The sequence below is a fragment of the Macrobrachium nipponense genome, chromosome 23, assembly GCF_015104395.2.
Source record: "Macrobrachium nipponense isolate FS-2020 chromosome 23, ASM1510439v2, whole genome shotgun sequence".
NCBI lineage: Eukaryota > Metazoa > Arthropoda > Malacostraca > Decapoda > Palaemonidae > Macrobrachium > Macrobrachium nipponense.
In genome coordinates this window covers 58,816,324-58,837,898 of record NC_061090.1, presented here as the reverse complement: position 1 = coordinate 58,837,898, position 21,575 = coordinate 58,816,324, and the positions used below count along the sequence as shown (strand labels likewise).

General features: G+C 34.7%; 1 protein-coding gene and 1 long non-coding RNA gene across 2 annotated transcripts in view; both read left to right on the top strand.

The window, feature by feature from the left end:
• LOC135201168 (tyrosine-protein kinase receptor TYRO3-like) overlaps positions 1 to 11,238 on the top strand; it is a 129,438-nt gene extending 118,200 nt beyond the window's left edge. Inside the window, exons 5-7 of the mRNA XM_064230048.1 lie at positions 2,769 to 2,896; positions 5,962 to 6,130; positions 8,197 to 11,238. Of these exons, the coding sequence (XP_064086118.1) occupies positions 2,769 to 2,896; positions 5,962 to 6,130; positions 8,197 to 8,504 (605 nt within the window). The 3' untranslated portion in view covers positions 8,505 to 11,238. The remainder of the gene's footprint in view (positions 1 to 2,768; positions 2,897 to 5,961; positions 6,131 to 8,196) is intronic.
• Positions 11,239 to 18,520: 7,282 nt separating this feature from the next.
• LOC135196734 (uncharacterized) lies at positions 18,521 to 20,021 on the top strand. Its single transcript, XR_010310443.1, has 3 exons — positions 18,521 to 18,659; positions 19,077 to 19,152; positions 19,786 to 20,021. It is a non-coding gene; the product is annotated as an uncharacterized LOC135196734 (long non-coding RNA).
• Positions 20,022 to 21,575: the final 1,554 nt, after the last annotated feature.

The window sequence follows — 21,575 nt, the reverse complement described above, 5'->3', positions numbered from 1 at the left end:
ATAATAATAATGATAATAATAATACGATTTCCTACCCATCCAGCGAGACCGGTAGTATATGAGAGAGAGAGAGAGAGAGAGAGAGAGAGAGAGAGAGAGAGAGAGACCCAGTAATAAGTCCTACCTCGGCCAGTGATTGTATACAGGTGTAATTAGCAGACTTTCCCTTTTTATCCGTGAAACTGACTTTGTTACATTGAAACTAACTTCTCTGCGTCGGAGCTAAACTTCGCAACTTCAGCGTAACTTCGTCACTGATTATCGCAGCGTCCGGGTACCTTCTCTGTATTAATGTTCTTTACCTTTTGGAGTTGGTTATCAGAATGTATAATTTTTGTATTTCTTACTGTGGAAAGATGAAATAATTTCTTTGACTGTACCTCCGTTCATATTCTCTGTCTTTCATCGCAGATTTCTCAGCTGGAAATAGTCTTCCTCCTGTTTCACCTTTCAGACCTTTTCACCCTCAGTTTCCCTTCGGCCTAGATTTTATGTCCAGATCAATTTCTCTTTGTTGATATATATATATATATATATATATATATATATATATATGATATGTATGTATATATATATATATATATATATATATATATATATATATATATATATATATATATATATATGATTAATTATCACATCACCGTGATTCATATATCATATATATCATTCGAGCTACAAATGTCCTTTAATATCTAATTCGCTCTACCTCGGAATTGATATATTTTCATATATGAACCGAAGGGGAATTTTTAGTTGATAATAATTTCGTCCCCTCATGGGATCGAACCACCGTCCAGTGGACGGAACGAAATCAGGACGTCACTGTCCGTCCTGATTTCCTTCCTGTCCACTGGACGGTGGTTCGATCCCATGATTGGACGAAATTATTATCAGCTAAAAATTCCCCTTCGATACATATATGAAAACAAATATACCAATTCCGAGGTAGAGCGAATTAGATATTAAAGGACATTGTAGCTCGAATGATATATATATATATATATATATATATATATATATATATATATATATATATATAGTATATATATATATATATTCATCACATTTCATATTTGCATGATTCAGTTATACGTACATAAATACACACACACAAACACACACACACACACACACATATATATATATATATATATTATATATATAATATATATATATATATATATATATATATGTATATATATATATATATCCATATTAATATATTATATATCTATATATATATATATATATAATATATATATATATATATATATATATATATATTTATATATATATATATATATATAGCATTATTATATTATTATATATGTGTGTGTGTGTATTCGTTGTCGAACTACAAGCTTTGTTTGCAAACGCAAAAATCTAACTTAATATCCACTCTGAAAATTCAAAAGCTCAAAAAGTAAGTAGAAAAACAAAGATGAAAACAACGGGAAAACTCCAGCGTGGACGCAGCATTCATCCCCAGAATTTAATGAAGCACACTTGTATGACGCTATTTCATGTGTCTAAATTATTTATGAGGGAAAATTTAATCTTTCATTGCGTTGCTTTGTTCATTTCCAAATGGGGCAAAAACACTGTGAATTTCCCCGCAGTGTTTTGTGGTTTTCATTGGCAATAAAGAAGCACACTGCAATATGAGAGGTAGCATATGCGAGCACTCTCGCCGCTTGGGAAATATGAAAGAAAAAGTACCGGTCTGCTTTCTTTCTTTTTTTTTTTTTTATTTGAAGTCATATTTGACTTCATATTTGATTAGTTTTTTCTCAAGTCATGTTTGATTTCATATTTGACTTTGCTGTAAATATATCTTGTTTACTATAGATTTTTATGGAGACTTTCCTTAGCAGTATTTCTGTGTATACCTATGCATTCATTAGTGGCGTAATGCCATACGGTGCAACTGACACGGTGCACTGTGGGCATTACGCTCATTGCAGTGTCCCTGCCTTAGCCCCCTAGCTGCAACTCATGTCACTCCCTTTACTATACCTCCATTCATATTCTTTTTCCTCTATCTTACTTTCCACCCACTGCCAAAAATTGTTGCATATTGCACATGCAAAAGGTTTTTTTCCGTTACACATTCTAATAAACCTTGTTACCTTCAATTTCATTCCATTTCTATATTAGCGCAGGCGATTATCCTCGTATGTTATTTTCGTTCAATTGTCGTTTTCCACTTTACCTGTTCGCGTTTAACCAGAGCTGTTTTATTTACATTCTGTTGCCTGATTCGTTCTAATAAATGCCTACATAAAACTAATGTGTGTTCATTCGAGCTGCAACAGAAAGAGAGAGAGAGAGAGAGAGAGAGAGAGAGAGAGAGAGAGAGAGAGAGAGAGAGAGAGCTGTGGGACGGCGGCAATATCGGCTTTTTATTATACATTTATAAAGATAGACCATATTTTTAGAGAGAGAGAGAGAGAGAAGAGAGAGAGAGAGAGAGAGAGAGAGAGAGAGAGTTTTGTGGAACAGTGAGAATATCAATTCTGTTTATATGCTTGTGAATAGAGACTCTTTACTTTGAGAGAGAGTTGTGAAACAGCGTGAATATAACTTATTTTTAAATGCTTGTATAAAAAGGCTACCTTTATCTATACTTTGAGAGAGAGAGAGAGAGAGAGAGAGAGAGAGTATAACCCATACCTCTGGAGCAATTGTATGCGACGTAAAGTCTGTGTGCCAATTCCTATAAAAAACCATTCGTTCACAGACCTAATCAAGTTTTCGTTCAACAGATCCGGAGACCAAAGTTCTGGGGGGGCCAGATTTGTACGTGAATGCTGGTTCAACCATCAACCTGACTTGTGTCGTTAGCCACAGCCCGGACCCTCCGGCCTATATCTTCTGGTACCACAAGACAGAGGTAAGCGGCTCTGTTTACATTTGATTGAGAGGTGAGATGTTCTTGTTACAGTAATGGTAGGTGTATGTATAGATGTGTATATGATATATATATATGTGTGTGTGTATATGTATAATATATGTATATATATATAAAAATATAATGTGTGTGTGTATATGTATATAAATTGTATATATATATATATATATATGATATATATATATATATATATTATATACACGTAATTAGCACCATATTCTTTGAAAGCTTGAATTTCAAGACATAGGCCCTTGTGGTGGGCTTGTTCCTTTAGAATAGGGTTCATATTTTGGATAATAATAATAATAATAATAATAATAATAGTAGTAGTATATAGTAGTAGTAGTAGTAGTAGTAGTAGCAGTAGTAGTAGTAGTAGTAAAAAATATTGGGAAAACACTTTATACAAACTGAATTCAGCTAGAGGGCGTCCATATACCTGTCTATAATCATGGCATGACTATGAACACTCGTCCTTGGTAAACGTGGGTTAAATTCAGTTTGACGTAACTGAACATCTAGAAACGAAAAATGCTCCTCATGCAATCTCTAAACAAATGACCCCGAAGTGAACAACAAACAGCTTGCTCTGGCCTCCTCATAACGAGGTCAGTCGAGTTTCCTTTGTTAACTCGTGGAAGTTTTAGCGTCAGGGCAATAATACAGAAGATCTTTGTCCGCCTTTATTGACGGTTTATTAATTTAGCGTCAGGACAATAATACAAAAGATCTATGTCCACCTTTATTGACGGTTTATTAATTTAGCGTCAGGGCAATGATACAGAAGATCTTTGTCCACCTTTATTGATGGGTTATTAATTTAGCATCAGGGCAATAATACAGAAGATCTTTGTCCACCTTTATTGACGGGTTATTAATTTAGCGTCAGGACAATAATACAGAAGATCGTTGTCCACCTGTATTGATGGGTTATTAATTTAGCGTTAGGACAATAATACAAAAGATCTTTGTCCACCTATATTGGCGATTTATTAATTTAGCGTCAGGACAATAATACAGAACATCTTCGTATACCTGTATTGACAGTTTATTAATCTCCCAATTCAGATAATTTACAAGTTATTAAATGTTTGTGAAAGAAGGCAAAAAGGCATTGACGGTTTGACTTCAAGCATTGATCATTTATTAATAGTATTGAGCAAAAAGGTCATTTGAGAAGTATTGAAATGCACCTACTGGTTGACGGTTGTTAAAACCTTTTTTTTTTTGTTGCTTAAAAAATTTCCCAAAGATATGATCAGAAGAGAGAGAGAGAGGAGAGAAGAGAGAGAGATAGAGAGAAGTAAGGAGCAGAGAGAGCGAGAGAGAAGCAGAAGAGAGAGTATTGTTATTAAGTTAGCTGCCTTGAGTCAACCTTTACATCGGCATTAACAGGTAATCGATGCACCTATAACCTATAATCATCTGGGTTCTCGTCGGCAAATATTAATCTGAATTATCTGCGTACCTCTGGCACCATTATTTATGGCTGTTGCCAGATGTTTGTTAATTTGCTCTGTTGCTCCGTATTCCTTTTTTTTTTTTAGATTATTCATATTTTGATAATGATATACCAAAGAGTTTTTGGGACCTCTGGGCAATTTGGGTTCCCGTGAAGGTGAAAGGCTAAACACACACACACACACACACACACACACACGATCAGATAATGGGATTAAATTCCCCTCATCACAGATTATTTTTTGGATTACTCCTGCGTATTTATTCGTAAATATTAAGTGACAAAAAATAACCTGACAAAAAGTGACCCAAAAGTTTGGTCATTTTTTAAGTGCTTGATAGCTTAATTTTAAGGGGTTATTTCTGCAATCAGCTTAATTTCAAGGGGTTATTTCTGCAATCAGCACAATTTTAAAGGGGTATTTCTGCAGTAACCCTAATTTTAAGGGGTATTTCTGCAATCAGCTAAATTTTAAGGGATATTTCTGCAATCAGTCTAATTTTATGGGGTATTTCTGCAATCATCCAAATTTTAAGGTGGCATTTCTGCAATCAGCCTAATTTTAAAGGGGTATACCTGCAATCTACCTAATTTTAAGGGGTATTTCTGCAATCAGTCTAATCTTAAGTGGGCATTTCTACAATCAGCATAATTTTAAGGCGGTATTTATGCAATCAGCCTAATTTTAAGGGGATATTTCTGCAATCAGCTAAATTTTAAGGGTTATTTCTGCAATCAGCTAAATTTTAAGGGCATTTCTGCAATGAGCTAAATTTTAAGGGGTATTTCTGCAATCAGCCAAGTTTTAAGGGGGTATTTCCGCAGTAGCCCTAATTTTAAGGGGTAATTCTGCAATCAGCCAAACTTTAAGGGGTATTTTTGTGATCACCATAATTTTAAGGGGTATTTCTGCAATCAGTCTCAATACATAAAGTAAGTTTAATGTACTTTTGTAGGAAGTGCTTTGAACTTTCACTTCATATTTAGCAAGACGTTTCCTCATAGAACATGACCTTTGGGAAGAAATGTCTGATGTTTCTTCAGATACGATATGTGGGAAGAAATGTCTGGATGTTTTTTCAGGGAGGATGACATTTGGGAAGGAATGTCTGATGTTTCTTCAGAGACGATGACTTTAGGAAGAAATGTCTGATGTTTCTTCAAAGAGGATGATGTTTGAGAAGAAATGTCTGAATGTTTCTACAGAGACGGTGACGTTTGGGAAGAAATGTCTGAAAGTTTCCCCAGAGAGGATGATTTTTGGGAAAACATGTCTGCAAGTTTCCCCAGAGAGGATGATTTTTGGGAAAAAATGTCTGAATGTTTCTTAAGAGGATGACGTTTGGGAAGAAATGTCTGAATGTTTCTTAAGAGGATGACGTTTGGGAAGAAATGTCTGAATGTTCCCTCATATAGGATGACATTTTGGAGGAAATGTCTGAATGTTTCCTCAGAGAGGATGAAATTTGGGAAAGGAAATGTCTGAATGCTTCCTCAGAGAAGATGATGTCTTGGAGGATTAAATGTTTGATGTTCTGGACTGAATATCCTACGTTGACTGATTCTCCTTCTGCCATTCCCTCAGCTCCTCTCCTACGACTCGCCTCGTGGGGGGATCACTGTAGTCACGGAGCACGGGGCTGCTTCCTCCTCCAGGCTGCTCATCCAGAAGGCTTCCGGCACTGACGAAGGGCGGTACACTTGCACGCCCGCGAACGCTGAGCCTTACCATGTCACAGTCCATATCATACCCAGTGAGTATATTTCTGCTGTATGAAACTCTCAGCCACGACCGGGCAGCGCTCAGTTGCTCCTCAGAGGTGATCAAGTGACCACCTCTATTCTACTGAGCCTAGAGGGCTGCAGTTTGGTATGTTTGATGACTGGAGGATGGATGATCAACTTGCCAATTTGCAGCCCTCTGGCCTCAGTAGTGTTTAAGATCTGAGGGCGGACGGATAGACAAAGCCATCTCAGTAGATTTTTTCTAACACAGAAGACTAAAATGATAGCAGACTTTTAAACTGTCAGTATTTTTATCAGAGACTTGTTCACTCTCTATACTTATTCATTCTTGGCACGCCCTGGCTGTTATTTATCAAAGAATAGTTTTCATGTCCTTTTAATATAGATTGATTGTTTATTTGATGCTGATAATAATAGCAAACAGTTAGAAATAAGGACAACTAATACGCTTTTCAGCTGACTGAAGGAAGCAAGTAGGATCAGCCGGGCGAATTCTGTACTTTATTTCCTTTTCAAAAGAAGAAGAGGAAAATAAAAAGAGTTTGAATACTCTCTTGAATTTTAGCCCCATAATTGTTTCCTTTGCAAGCAGCAAATGCAACGGGAAACGAACGAAAGCGTCAAGCATCTTTTTTCTGCCTTGCAATTTTTCCTGCTTCAGCTCCCAAAGGAGGCGCTGATTTGTGCAAATACAATCCTGGACAACACAAATCCTTTTTCCCGTCGCATGAAAACTGCATTAGGAAAAATGATGTGCTGGCAGCTACAGATCGTTTAAGCTTCCTCAGGGGTGGTGGTGGTGAGGGGGTGGGGGACAGCGGATGGGTCTAATAAGTGACGTTTCTCTCCTACAGGTGCGGAATTCAAGTGAAGTTTCTCTCCTGCAGGTTAGGTATTTAACTGGTGTTTTTCGCGGAGTTAAAGTGATGTTTTTTTCCTCCCAAGTTAGGTATTTAACTGATGTTTTTCTCTTGCATGTCGGAAATGTAAGTAATATGTCTCTCCTGCAGGTTAGCTATTTAACTGATGTTTTTCGCGGAATTAAAGTGATGTTTCTTTCCTCCCAAGTTGGGTATTTAACTGATGTTTTTCGCGGAATTAAAGTGATGTTTCTCTCCTCCCAAGTTAGGTATTTAACTGATGTTTTTCTCTTGCATGTTGGAAATTGAAGTAATGTTTCTCTCCTACAGGTAGGGGATTTAATTGATGTGGGGAATTCAAGTGATGTTTCTCTCCTGCCAGGTTAGGCATCTAACTGATGTTTTTTTCTTGCATGTTGGAAATGTAAGTAATGTGTCTCTCCTACAGATGGGGAATTTAATTGGTGTGTGGAATTCAAGTCATGTTTCCCTTTTACTGGTGGGATTATTTAAGTGATGTTTTACTCGTGCAGGTGGGGAATTTAAGTGATGTTTCTCCACTGCAGGTGGGGATTTAAATTTAGTTTCTCTCCTGTAGTTGGGAATTCTAAGTGATGTTTCTCTCCTACAGATGGGGAATTTAAGTGATGTTTATCCTAATGCTGTGGGGAATTTAAGTGATGTTTCTCTCCTGCATCTGGGGAATTTAAGTTATGTTTCTCCTCTGCAGGTGGGGAATTGTAAGTGATGCCTCTCTCCTGTAGGTGGGGAATTTATGTAATGTTTCTCTCCTGCATGTATGGAATTCAAGTGACGTTTCTCTCCTGCAGGTGAGGAATTTAAATGTTTCCCTCCTGCCGGTAGAGAATTTAAGTGATGTTTATCTCCTATAGGTGGGAATTCTAAGTGATGTAGTGAGGGAATTAAAGTAGTTTTTCTCTCCAGGAGGTAAAGTGAATTTAAGTGATATTTCGCTCCTGAAGCTGGAGAATTTAAGTGGTATATATCTCCTGCATGTGGGGAATTCAAGTGAGATTTTTCCCCTTTAGGTGAGGAATTCAAGTGATGTTTCTCTCCTGCAAATGGGGAATTCAAGCGATTTTTCTCTCCTTTAGGTGGGAAATTCAAGTGATGTTTCTGTCTCGTAGGCTGCGAATTCAAGTGAGGTACCTCTCCCGTAGGTGGGGAACTGAATTGATGTTTCTCTCCCGCAGGTGAACACCCAGCGGCCATCCACCACAAGAACGGAACATCCGCTGCCTCCAGCATCCACAGGAGGACCTCCGGAGTCGGGGCATCCCCTCTGACGCTTCTCGTCCTCATCATCCTCTTTCCCCTCCCGTCGATATCGCCGTTCTGTTGCGGCCAGGGGCCTCCGAGGGCGTCGGCGATCTCCAAAAAGCGAGGGGTCCTTGACCCGCCCCTCGCCGTTTCGGGGACGGTTCCCTCGGCCGCGAACGACGGCTCCAGGGCGGCGTCCTGTCCTTCCACGAGTCTTCGGGAGGCCGAGACCTACAGATAAAAGGAAGTCGGCGTCTCCTCTTGTGGCGACTTACCCTCATACGTAGATTTTGACACTGTGTTCATATTTGGTCTCTTGGGTCGTTGGGGTTTTCTTCGTTCGTGTTTGGTCTGATAGTCGAGCACCGTCAGATAGATGGGACAAGGCCTTGTCCGTTGAGGAAGTCTGCAGGACATCCAGTTTGAGAAGAAGAAGAAGAAGAAGACGAAGAAGAAGGAGAAAGCGTCTGACTGTATAGATGTCTTTAACTGTCATGTTTTCATGTGCCTTCCTGTCCTAGACTTTAGAGAAAAATAATGCCAGTGATAAATAATTCATGTTATGGCCTCTGTGATTTTAAAACCTCTTGCCAATGATGACTACATGCTACTTTTGCAACGTTTGGTGATGAAATGGCCAAGTATTTGGTAGTAGGAAGTGTCATGGGAGTCTGTTGACAGTCTGGAGCAGTGTGGGTAACCGCTAGCAGAAATTGTATTGTGATAATTACAAGTCTTTGCTGAGTGAGTCTGAAGTGTCACGTCCAGAGTTAGAATATAAGCAAAGATGGCTTTAATGGTTGAAGGAAATGAGATAAAATTACAAAATACCAGAAAGTGCTGAATGAATTGTAAGTGTCACTTGAGAATTTAAATATCCTTGCTTATATAAGTACTGACGTCTTGAATGGTCGAAGGAAATTAGATAAAATTGGAAAATATCAGTAAGTGCTCCACGAGAATCCCAGGACACTGGCATGGGAACGAATCTAGATTTCTGCAAAATGAAAATGTTAAGATACTTGACAGAAAGCAGATCTTCACATCTGTAATGTATAATGCCATTAAGCATTTTTCGTTGTAGGAAATCACAGCTGAGAGTTATTAACAAAGTCGTTAATTTGCCAACTTAATGATTTAAAATCATAAGACAATTTATTCCAGAATCTTCGTCAACTTATTTATTCAAGTCTGTGTTCAGCTTGTTCTAGAATTCTTGAATATTTAGACAATTTATTCCAGAACCTTCGTCAACTTATTTATTAAAATCTTTGTTCGGCTTATTCTAGAATTCTTGAATATTTAGACAATTTATTCCAGAACCTTCGTCAACTTATTTGTTCAAATCTGTGTTCAGCTTATTCTAGAATTCTAGAATGTTTGTATGGCATGGGACGACTTGATGACGTCTGCTGGTTATTTATATGATGATGATGAAAATAATCTTATTTAGCATGACTGTTTATGGGAGTAGTATATTCGTTATGCGAAAACTGACACGTCAATAGATTCAGGAAAGAATGTAAGGTTACATAGGCTGGAAAAGTTCACCACATTATTGAAACTGACTGAAACAGCTAAGTATTGTCTTGTGGTCCAAGGAAAGCCCATCTCATTACGGTTTTACTTTGGGCGTTTGTAATTGCTTTTGAGGGAATGAAAAGAAATAAAAAGACAATGAAAAAAATATATTCTTAAAGTGTTCGTTCTCTGTTTCCAAGAGACTGATATATTTGCAGGATGTATGTTTCGGGTGGAAGGGACAAAACAATCAACTTCTCCCCCATTTTACTCCGAGAAATTCATTCTAAGTAACTGCTTTCAGTTACGTGTGCTGACAATTCTTTGTATCCCCGATGATACTGGTAAAAAAAAATACAAGCAAACTCGCAAACTTTCTTTTTCAGAAAGTCATGTTTACAGTGAAAGGGACAAAATAACTTAACTTTCTTTGCATTCCGAGTAATTTATTCCGAGTAACATTTCCAGTTACGTGCCCTGATATGGCTTTTTTTTCCTAGATGGTATTTACATGCCGTTCATTATCAGCCGCATATTTTATTTCTCTCTTCCAGAATTAGACAATGAGAAAGAAGTCTCAAAACGTAAAATAAAAGAACGAACTCGGCTTTTAGTTTTAACGATAAAGTTCTGTTTTCTAACCCTTAATTTTTTTTCAATCGTATTTTCTAAGCACTCATTTTTTTCAATCGTATTTTCTAACCCTTCATTTTTTTTCAATTATATTTTCTAACCCTTCATTTTTTTAAATTGTATTTCAAGCCATTCCTTTTTTCAATCGTATTTTCCTTCTCTCTTCGAAATTAAGTTGAAAAAAGAAGCTAGCAAATCGCAAAACGTATATAAAAGCAGAAGGTCCTCGGCTTTTATTTTTAACGCTAAAGTTCCCTCTGCTTTCTTCGTATCAGGCATTGCTCGCCCGACTAAAATAAAAATGTCAGTTTTTACCTCCTTGACGGGGAACGTATCTCGTTTATTTTCAGGAAGCCATTTTTATTTTTTCCTTTTTTATGTCATCGAGTTCTTAGCACTCTTGCCTCTTCCCCACGTTTCTTGGCCAAAACTATTATTCTTGGTTTTTTTTTTTTTAATTTTCTTCCGCAAACTTTTCCATTTTTGGGTATTTTTCATGAGGAAGGAGTATAAAAAGAATAGGTGGTTGGATCAGTTCTCCTAATTGTCTTCTGTTTCATCCTCGCCTGGAGTGTCTACCAAAGCCTCTGTTAATCTTTTTTTTCTCCCTCATTTTATTTATTTCCTTTATCATTTGCCGGAGGCGGATTGTGATTTAATTTTTTTATGACTGATATATACAATAATGTTGAGTTTTTGTGTGGGGGTTGGGTTTGTCCAGATGACTGGGAATGCGTTTTTCTGGTTGAGTTTCAGCTTGGGAGAATTTATTTTTATATGCTGTTTTTTTTTTTGTATGACGGTGAAGACATCTTGCATAAGCCCACGTGCATGTATGTATGTATGTATGTATGTTTATGATGCTATGATAATTTGTATATGTTATATATATATATATATATATATATATATATATATATATAGTTAGAAATATATTTGTATTACGTAAACATATACATATAATTTGTAGATATGATATATAATAACGTAAATTATAATATATTAATATACATATATGTTAGAATTATATATATGTATATATACTATATATATATATATATATATAGTTAAATATATATATATATACGTAATATATATATATATATATATATATATATATATATATGTATATATATGATATATACGTTAAATATATATATATATATATTATATATATATATATTATATATATATATATATAATGTATATAATATACCATATATACATACTGTCTGCAGTCCTCAGATGTCAGGAAAATATAAAATGACCCTCATACTAGGACGTTGGAGGAACACCTGATCCAGCACTACAACTACTATAGAGAAGCGTCCATATGGTCGTATCCCTTAACAGCTCTATTGCCAATTCGTACCCTCACCCCCTCAATAAAATTCTATTGATACGGTACACACAAACACACACACACACATTTCAGCGACACCAAATACTGGACGGTCGATTCTGAACATGTCGTTTCGTTCCCTTCCAATACCGCTGTATGGAATATTATAGTTTCAGTGCTTACCACCTGGACTTCTATATTATGTTTTGCTTGAAGCCAATCAGCATCGAGCGTTAACAGATCCTTTTGAAATTTGTGCATCTCAAATGAAAGCGAAATGGATGATGACTTCATTTTGGCTTGGTCTAATTCCACCACCGCCTCTGGATTTCCGAGTTTCGGCTTCATATAAGTTAACTCTCTCCCCCCTGTTGGCTCGTTCAAGTAATGGCTGCCTACACACAGACGCAAATGGCTTCACGAAAGAGAGAGTCAGCTTTGCAACAACGTGATATTCCTTTGTGAAGCTTTGCAAAATATGAAATTTTTTATTCAATTGCTGAGTCCAGCTCGTCCAGTTAGGCGAGTTTCGCTGCGCGGTTCGGGGGCCAAAGATGTATGGTTTAAGCTTGGTGTTTCGTAAACAGGACGCATGCGCTTCAAGTGTCAGCAGTGTCTGCGATATGCAAAGCGGACTCGAATTCGTAGCCATCTCGTTTCAGAAAGTTATTGTTTGCAACATCTTTGAATTGAATCTGTGGTCTTCGCTGTGCGAGGTAAGGTTGCAGACGAAAATAGGAAGTGTGTATGTATATATATTATTGGTGTGAACTGCTTTTGGGTTCAACAGATTCTTTAGATAAAAAAGGGAAAAAAGTGGAAATGAGAAAGTCTGGTAGCAACTGGGGCAGACAGAAAAGAAAGGAACTAAGCAATACAAAAGGAGACCTTAAAGCTAATTAATTATTCACGGAGTCTAAAATTGCTTAATCACTGTTATCAAGTCAGTCAGCAGCAGCTTTCATTACTTACATAGCATAAATATCACCAATTTAAATGCAGACATAGATACATGACATGTATATTATTATATTAATTATATATAACTATATATTCCCTAATATATATATATATATTATCTCATAATATAATATATTATATAGTTAATGATCTATATTATATATATGTATATATATATATATTATAATATATGTTATATAATATATATATATTTATATATCATAATATTATATATTAATATATATAATTGTTGTATATAGATATTAATATATATATTATCTTATATCTAATATATATCCTATATATATATAATATATATATATAATCTATATAATCATAATATATTTACTATACATATTCTATATCATCTATATATTATATATATATATATATATATATGTAATTATTTTGTATATTGTTTCTGAGTGTGAGGTCAACTAAACTCAAGAAACATTAACAGATGACACAAATGATTTTACTATTAAAAGAAAGACGAATCACTTTCAGTTCATATCGTGATTAAAGTACCTACTCTATATTTCTGTTGCGCTAACTTTTTTCAAGTTTTAATTTTCCTTAAGATTTTGTTTATATAATTCTCTTTCTGCTTCCTATTCACGACCCCCCCTCCCCCAGCCCTTTATTCCCTCGTTCCTGCCCCTTTTCATATGTTCCCCTACAGTACTGGGCTGGAAAGGGGGATATCTGGTTATTTCGTCACAACGGCCAACGCAGCTGAAAATAAACAAATGTTAATCGATTCCTAATTGCTTTTGTTTTACATTTTGATTTTCACTTTAATTTTCATTTTATATCGGTGATATTTTCCACGGAACGAAAAATATAACAGTAATTTGAATAAAGGTGATATTTCGCAAGAATAAAATAATCAACTTTGAATTTCAATATTATAATGGTGATATTTCACAGTGAATAAAATAATCAACTTTGAATTTCAATACTATAATGGTGATATTGTGCAGTTTAAAATGATAAACTTGTCGAATAATAGATTTAAATTTAAATTTTATATCGGTGATATTTTCCAGGGAATGAAAAACGTAACTCAAAAATATATTAATAATTTTCAATTTGAATTTTATAGCGGTGATATTGTGCAGATATTGAAATAATAAAACTGACGGATGATAATTTATGATTTTAATTTTATAGGAGATATTTTCCAGTGAACGAAAAATGTAACGACATAAAAATATACTAATAGTAATTTTTAATTTCAATTTTAAATTTATTGTAACGAAGATGTAACAAAGTAAAAAACATGATAATAATTTCTAAGACTAGTTTTATAGTGGTGATGTTTTCCAGGGAACGAAAAATGTAACAATAAAGTCAAAATGTTAATGATTTTTAATTTTCATTTCAAATTTATTTAGGTGATATTTTCTACGGAGCTTAAAATATAAATGTCAAAGAAATGTAAATTATTTTTAATTTAAATTTTAAAATGATTTAAGTGATATTTTCCAAGGAACGAAAAATATAAATTTCAAAGAAATGTTCATGATTTATAATTTTAATTTTAAATCTATTTAGGTGATGTTTTCCAGGGAACGAAAGATGTAACAATGTCAAAAATATGAAAATAATTTATTAAATTTAATTTTAATTTTATAGTGGTAATATTTTACGTGGAACGAAAAATAATTGTGGATGATAATAATTGTTTGTAAATCCTTTGTAGATTCATTTATTCCTCTACTTTGTAATCTAATGTAAATGCTGTTTGTAAAAGATAAATGTTGAAACTGAAATTACCTCTTTTTCATTTACACATCCTCTCTCTCTCTCTCTCTCTCTCTCTCTCTCTCTCTCTCTTCTCTCTCTCTCTATTTTATATCTATCGTATAATATATCTTATAATATGATATAAATATATACATATATACATACATTATATATATATATATTATATATATATATATATATATATATATATATATATATATATATATATATATATGCATATATATATATATATATATATATAATATATGTATATATATATATATGCATATATATAATATATATATATATATATATATATATATTATATATATATATATATATATATACTATATATTTGAAAGTAAATCTGTTATCAAGACACGACCACGGTAGCTTGTATTGGACCACAACTTACAATTTGATTAATAGAGAGAAAAAAAACGAATGGAAAAAACTGTATGATTCCTTCTTATGAGGAATAATAACTACATCTTTTAGTTCTCCGTTCATTCGACAGCACGGGTTCGATCCCTAGCAAATTATTTGTGAAATAGACCCTTATTAAAAATGAAGATTCTCTAATAGGAGAAAACGAGTTTGAGATAATTGGTGGCAGATTCTGATTGACAGAAATGGAAGAGATAGAGAAGAGATATATATTTTATTATTTTTGCTAAAAAAAATTTTTACGAACTGAAAAATAGCTTAGTAACTCTGTATGTTTTAAAAATTAAGGTTTAGTTAATTTAGCCTTTTGAGTCTGCATTATCTTTTCTTGCAACAAAGACCTACTATTTGATAATTTTCACTAAAGAATATTTCACTTACCCGGGGATTATGACTACAAGCTTCTATGTTGTTGTTGTTCGTGCTGTTGTTGTTCTTGTTGGGGGTAGGAAAGGTCTATGAATGATCCTAAAAAGGTCTGAAAAAGGTGTTTCGCTTTGAGTTAAAGATACAAGAATTTTATAATAGGATATTTATTACTTATTTATTAGAATGAAAATGTAAAAAATAAATAATGTGCATGTTAAACAGTACAGCATAACTATTTCTAATAAAATATAACTTTTTTTATTTTAATTTTCGTTGGTGAAGCAACGCTCTATTTGGCCGTAATTTTCAGTATGTGCCTCGAGTAAGCTGGAAGTCGGATCACGCCTTGTTTATACCTAAGGAAAGACGGTTTAGAAACGCTGTATTTTTGGATTCATGTTAATTTGGCCTTCTGAGTCTGGATTATCTCCTTGCAATGATAAAATAATTATTGATTTGAAATGGACACACCTGAATTATTTCTCCATTTCACTGGTACTCTTGTCAGAAAATTTCGGGCTATCAACTCACACACACGCACGCTCAAAATGACACTTTTTTTTTTTAACTCTTTCATCATTCATTTCGACGTATCTGAATTGCAGGAGCGAAAATTCCAAATGACGGATCAGAATAAAAAAAAAAAAAAAAAACTTTTTTTGCCAACGTGAATCATTATTCATTTCGAGATTTTGCAGCTTTTAGGGAACTTGTATTCTGTAAAACAAGTGAAATCTAAAAGCCAGGGTATGTCACAAATCAAAAATATGTCCCCCAAAAAATAGATATATACATACATATATATGTTTCCCTGGATTCCGTGCCAGAACCTCTCTCCACGATTCCAGGCGACGCGTTCAGGAACAGCTTTTCGAATCGCGAGCTTTAAAGAGCGATTTTGCAAAAACTTCCTCCTCCTCCTTCTGCCCGTTGAAGTTTTTAGATGGATGGAAAATAAAATATCATGCTTTTTCACGTTAAGAAATTGCGCTTTTCAGAAACTCCGGAAAAATGAGCTTCCATTGTGAATATAACGCCTGAATTTCGGCTTTTTTTTTGTTTTTGATCGTGAAGAACCTTCTGATAATATTTCTATAATAAGAAGGAATTAATTAGAAGCGAATTTTCTTTTAGTCTTGAAGTTTCGAATGAAAGCAATGATGCAAAAACCCCGTCAGGGGGTAGTGCCGTCAGTGCACCCCTTACAGTTCACTGCAGGCATTACTGAAGGAGCGTTGCAACGTGCCTTCGGCTCCTAGCTGCAACCTCTTTCGTTTCTTTTACTGTACCTCCTTTCATATACTCTTTCTTCCATCTCCAAAACACGTCATTTTATGATTGAATGGTAGTATTTTAGTTATATATCAAAACGACCAACATTCAATTATACAGGGTGGTCCGAAAGTTTTGTTACCCCTACCAGAAAGTACCAACAAACGAGGTACAAGCATTGCAATAATACATATCCTGGATTCAGTTTTTTCTTTGTTACCCCTAAATATTATTTTAATTTTCACGATTTTTCGTCCTAATATTGTTGTTTTTTTTTTTTTTTTTTTTTTCAGATGGCTGAAAGCAAATAAACTGAATCCAGTATATCTTCTTCTCTATTACTATATTTCTTGTTCTTCTATTGTTTCAGTATTCTTATTTCGTTCTATTGTCCTTACATTGAATAAGCTGAATCCAGGATATGTATTTTGTATTATTACAATACTTGTACCTCTATTGTTTGTACTTTTTGGTAGGGCTAACAAGACTTTCAGACCAACCTGTACATTAAACTCATATGTTTACGTGATTTTGATAATATTTTGAATTTTATAAGTTACTTTTAAGTATTTCTGTCATCTATCAAAAGCCAACCCTCAGTAATGTAGTATTATTTTCATGTGACCTTTCACTAAATGTTTTTGAGGATATCCTACGCATGAGATTAAAACCTCTGCCTCGGGCAAAAGCACAAACCCCGCTGGGGGTTTTGTCGGATTAAATCGTTCATTTTTATAATATTTTTTTCAGGACTTTCTTTCCGAAATTTCGTGGGACGTCCGTGATAGTTTTCCCCCCCCCCCCTGGACCGAAATGTTTCTCAAACTTGAAATATGGAAAATTAGTGGTTAAAACGTTCTACGAAATGAAAAAAAAAAAAAAAACATTACAAAAAAAAAACATGCTGACAATCATCGCTTTTACATGGTGAATGTTTCTGAAAAATTCAAATGTGTGAAAAAAATATTGAGTTTAAAATCAGCCACAAAAAGGCATTTATTTCAAATTCGTTAAAGGGAAGTAGAGAAATAATCTTCTATTAAAAAAAAAAACAATACGTCATCACTTTTTTCTTTCACCGTCAGTGTTCCTGGTAAAAGTTCAAATATGGAAAAAAAAAAAAAAAAAAAAAAAAAAAAAAAAAAAAAAAAAAAAAAAGTTTATGTATTTCGGTTTCGTTTAGGGAAAAGTAATGAAAAAAAACTACTAAATAAAATACAATAATGATGAACATCACCACTTTCCCCTTTTAATGTCACAGCTAAAAATTTGATTCTACAAATAATAATAATAATAATAATAATAATAATAATAATAATAATAATAATAATAATAATAATAATAATAATAATAATAATTTCAATCAAAGTCGTTTAAGCAAAATGACGTCAGTCGAATGACGGATAGAGAACGTAGGAAATAAGTCAATATAACGAGACCCCGTAGTGGTGTAGCGCCATCAGTTACCTAAACGCGGTGCACTGTAGGCATTACTTAAGGTTCTTTGCAGCGCCCCTTCGGCCCTTAGCTGCAACCTGCTTAATTCTTTTTACTGTACCTCCGTTCGTATTATCTTTCTTCCATCTTACTTTCCACCCCATCCAACAATTGATTCATAGTGTAACACCTTTGAGGCGGCGTCAATAACCTCCTCGTTGCGACGCCAGAAAGAACTAACAAATCAATCAATGAAACACCTTTGAGGTTTTTTCCTCCTGTTACACCTTTCAAACCTTTAACTGTCAATTTCTCTTCCAGCGCTGAATGACCTCGTAGGTCCCAGTGCTTGGCCGTTCACCTAAATTCTGTATTCCATTCCATTCAATAAAACGAGATGGTCTGAAACATTTACTTTTAACGTACTGTGGTGGTGATCTGCAGCGTTTCCGTTGAATTCTTCCGACGGGAACTAGTTTTAAGCTCCTTGAGAGTCAAGCAGTTTCCCCAGGGTTCCGCTCTCCTTGGCTGGTCTGTGACGTCAGGAGAAGCCAAACTGCCTATTTGGATCAGAGTAATAGTTTATTCGTAGGTGGAAGTTTGAATAACGTAGGCCTATAAATGTGGGCTTGAAGCGGAACCAGTGGTATTCGGAGGTCTCTACAGGTAGGACAAGTGTTTTAAAAAGTCTTATTGTTTTATTTTATTGCTTTATGGTTCACGTTAATGCAGTAACTTGGCATTTTTTGTGACTATGCTTTTCATAGTTGTCACTTGACTGAAGGTGAACCTAGTACAAGGTTCGAAAGCTTTTAATATCCATTAAAGACCATATACTCACAAGCTACATTATTGTGGACCTGCAACTAATGCTTTTGATGCCTAGTTTAATTTATTAATTCCTGGTTTAATGTTAGATTCCTGTTATGTTATTAATTCTTGGTTTAATGTTACTGATACCTGGTTTAATGTTACTGGTTCCTAGTTCCCAAATCTCTGATGCCTTGTTTGACGTTGTTTTAGTTTAATTTCATTTTTTGCTTGAATGGAAATTTGTACATAATATTAATTTCCTTATCACAGGAGCTGATGTTGCTGCCTTTAGTAATCACGTTAACTACATCTTCTATAAGGGTGAGCAAGAAGATGGGAGACTATGGTAAGTATGTGACCCCCACCCTCCTTTTATATGTCATAACTCTAAACCTCCTCATCGCCGTAGGGGCGGTGCCCCTGGAGTGATGGAAGTATGGCTCCCTATGATTTCTTATGGCGGGTCGAAGGACTTTCCATGAAGTATTTGAGAAGTTTTTTATATTTAAAGCGATCTTTATGTTAAGGTCAATGGTGATAAGTGGTAGGAATAGGCATTTAGTATTTTTAAATGTTCAATGAATTTTATGTGAATAGCGTAACTTTGGCATAAAGAGGTTTTAATTGAGTTAAGCCAAATTAATTTTTAAAAGCAATATTAACGTAATCTCGCATTAAAATAGGATTGTCAGATTTAGTGAAAAAATATTGTGTAAAGTTCATTAAAAATTGTAATTTTTAGTAAGCTAATTTAATTCCAGTCAGAGTATTGTTAGATTTAGAATGTGTCAATTGCAGAACCATTCAAAATTTTAAGTATAATTGTTTTTAAGATGACATAAATCACAAGTTTAACAAACATAGTTTAGCCATTAGGGTAAATCGACAAACTGTTGCCATAAATTTAATCGCTAACTTAAGATAGTTTAGCCATAGGGTGAATCGACAGAACTATTGTTATCTTTTCTTTGATTTGCAGTTTGCAGAATACCCAGCGGGCAAGGAACAAAAGGGGTATCCTTCATCTCTGGGCTATGTTTCGGCGACATCTAAAGGACATTCTCACAAGTGTTAGTTAACTTCGTAACTTCTCTTAACTTCGCATGGAGAAACCTTGAAGAAACTGTAGGCTGAAAACTGGAAAAATTCCAGGTGCATAAAATATTTCTGCAAATATTGTCCGTAGATTTGTCTTAAAATACATCGAAATATATTTTTAATAGTTTCTTTACTCCTGATCGTATCGCTTGGAAAGAAGAGACTAGTCTTCTGTAGTGATGCTGCAAGTATAGTTATAAAATGCAATGTATGAGTTGAAAGGAAATATCAAGGAACATGCAATGTAAAAGTTGAAAGGAAATATCAAGGAAGATGCAATGTAAAAGTTGAAAGGAAATATCAGGTAAAATGCAATGCATGAGTTGAAAGGAAATATCAGATAAAATGCATTGTAAATATCAGATAAAATGCAATGTATGAGTTGAAAGGAAATATCAGATATAATGCAATGTATGAATTGAAAGGAAATATCAGATAAAATGCAATGTATGAATTGAAAGGAAATATCAGATAAAATGCAATGTATGAATTGAAAGGAAATATCAGATAAAATGCAATGTATGAATTGAAAGTAAATATCAGATAAAATGCAATGTATGAATTGAAAGAAAATATCAGATAAAATGCAACGTATGAATTGGAAAGGTAATATCGGGCTGTTTTAAGATCCCCCCAGATACTGTTTAAAAAGTGCATGAAACAAATTAAACTTAATTACTCTAGGACTTTATGGGCGAGAGGATATTAAGCCCCAAAGCAGTTGGAGAAAATGGACTGCCAGAACGCTACATAACTATGAAATAATTACCAGTACGAACAACAAACTGGAGGGTACGAGCAGCGTGCTGGGAAACCTTTTTAAAGAATCATTCAAGACACTTTGATTGTATGTCACTGGAGTAGGCTTCGAATATTCATTCAGTAAGATGATGTATGGTTTGGAAATAACACAGTCATTTGGAGAGAGGAGAGGGATCCTTTGAAGAGAGAGAGAGGGAGATCCTTTGAAGAGAGAGAGGGAGTAGAGAAAGATCCATTGGAGAGGAGATAGAAGAAAGATCCACTGGGGAGGGAGAGAGAGAGAGTCATTGGAAAGAGAGAAGATAGAGAGGTGTGTTCAGTAAGCGGCTGTTGTATTATTTGGAGAATCGTCGGTGTATTTGCCCTGTACACCGGTCGGGTCAGAAAACGTAGGTGGTGGTTAATGAGTACCAAAGAAGTCACTGGTTTGAATTATATTAGTAAATTCGTATGGAAGCTATTCTACTTTAAAATTTACGTTGACTAATCCTATGAAGTCTACCAAATGTAGAAATAAATTTAAATTAATTATAGTGCGTTAGGTTAGATTTAAAGAGTTTTGTAAGCACCTCAATGGCGTGGTTGGTATGGTGTTGGCCAGCCACCTCGGTGGCCGCGAGTTCGATTCCCGAGCATTCCATTGAGTGTGAGAGATGTGTATTTCTGGTTCCATGCAACGTAAAAACCATACAAAAAAGAAAAAAAGGTTTTGTGGCAAAGTAATGAAAAAAATATTTATCCAAAGATTGGACTAAAACATTCTCTGCTAATTAGTATTGCGTAAAGTTGACATCCTAAGCTATCAAGCGTCCAGGGTCTTGCCCTCGAGGTCTTTAGAACAGGGAATGTAACCAAGAATTGCATCTACAAGGCGAACGACTGAGCCACTAAGCTCTTGCACAAGCAACT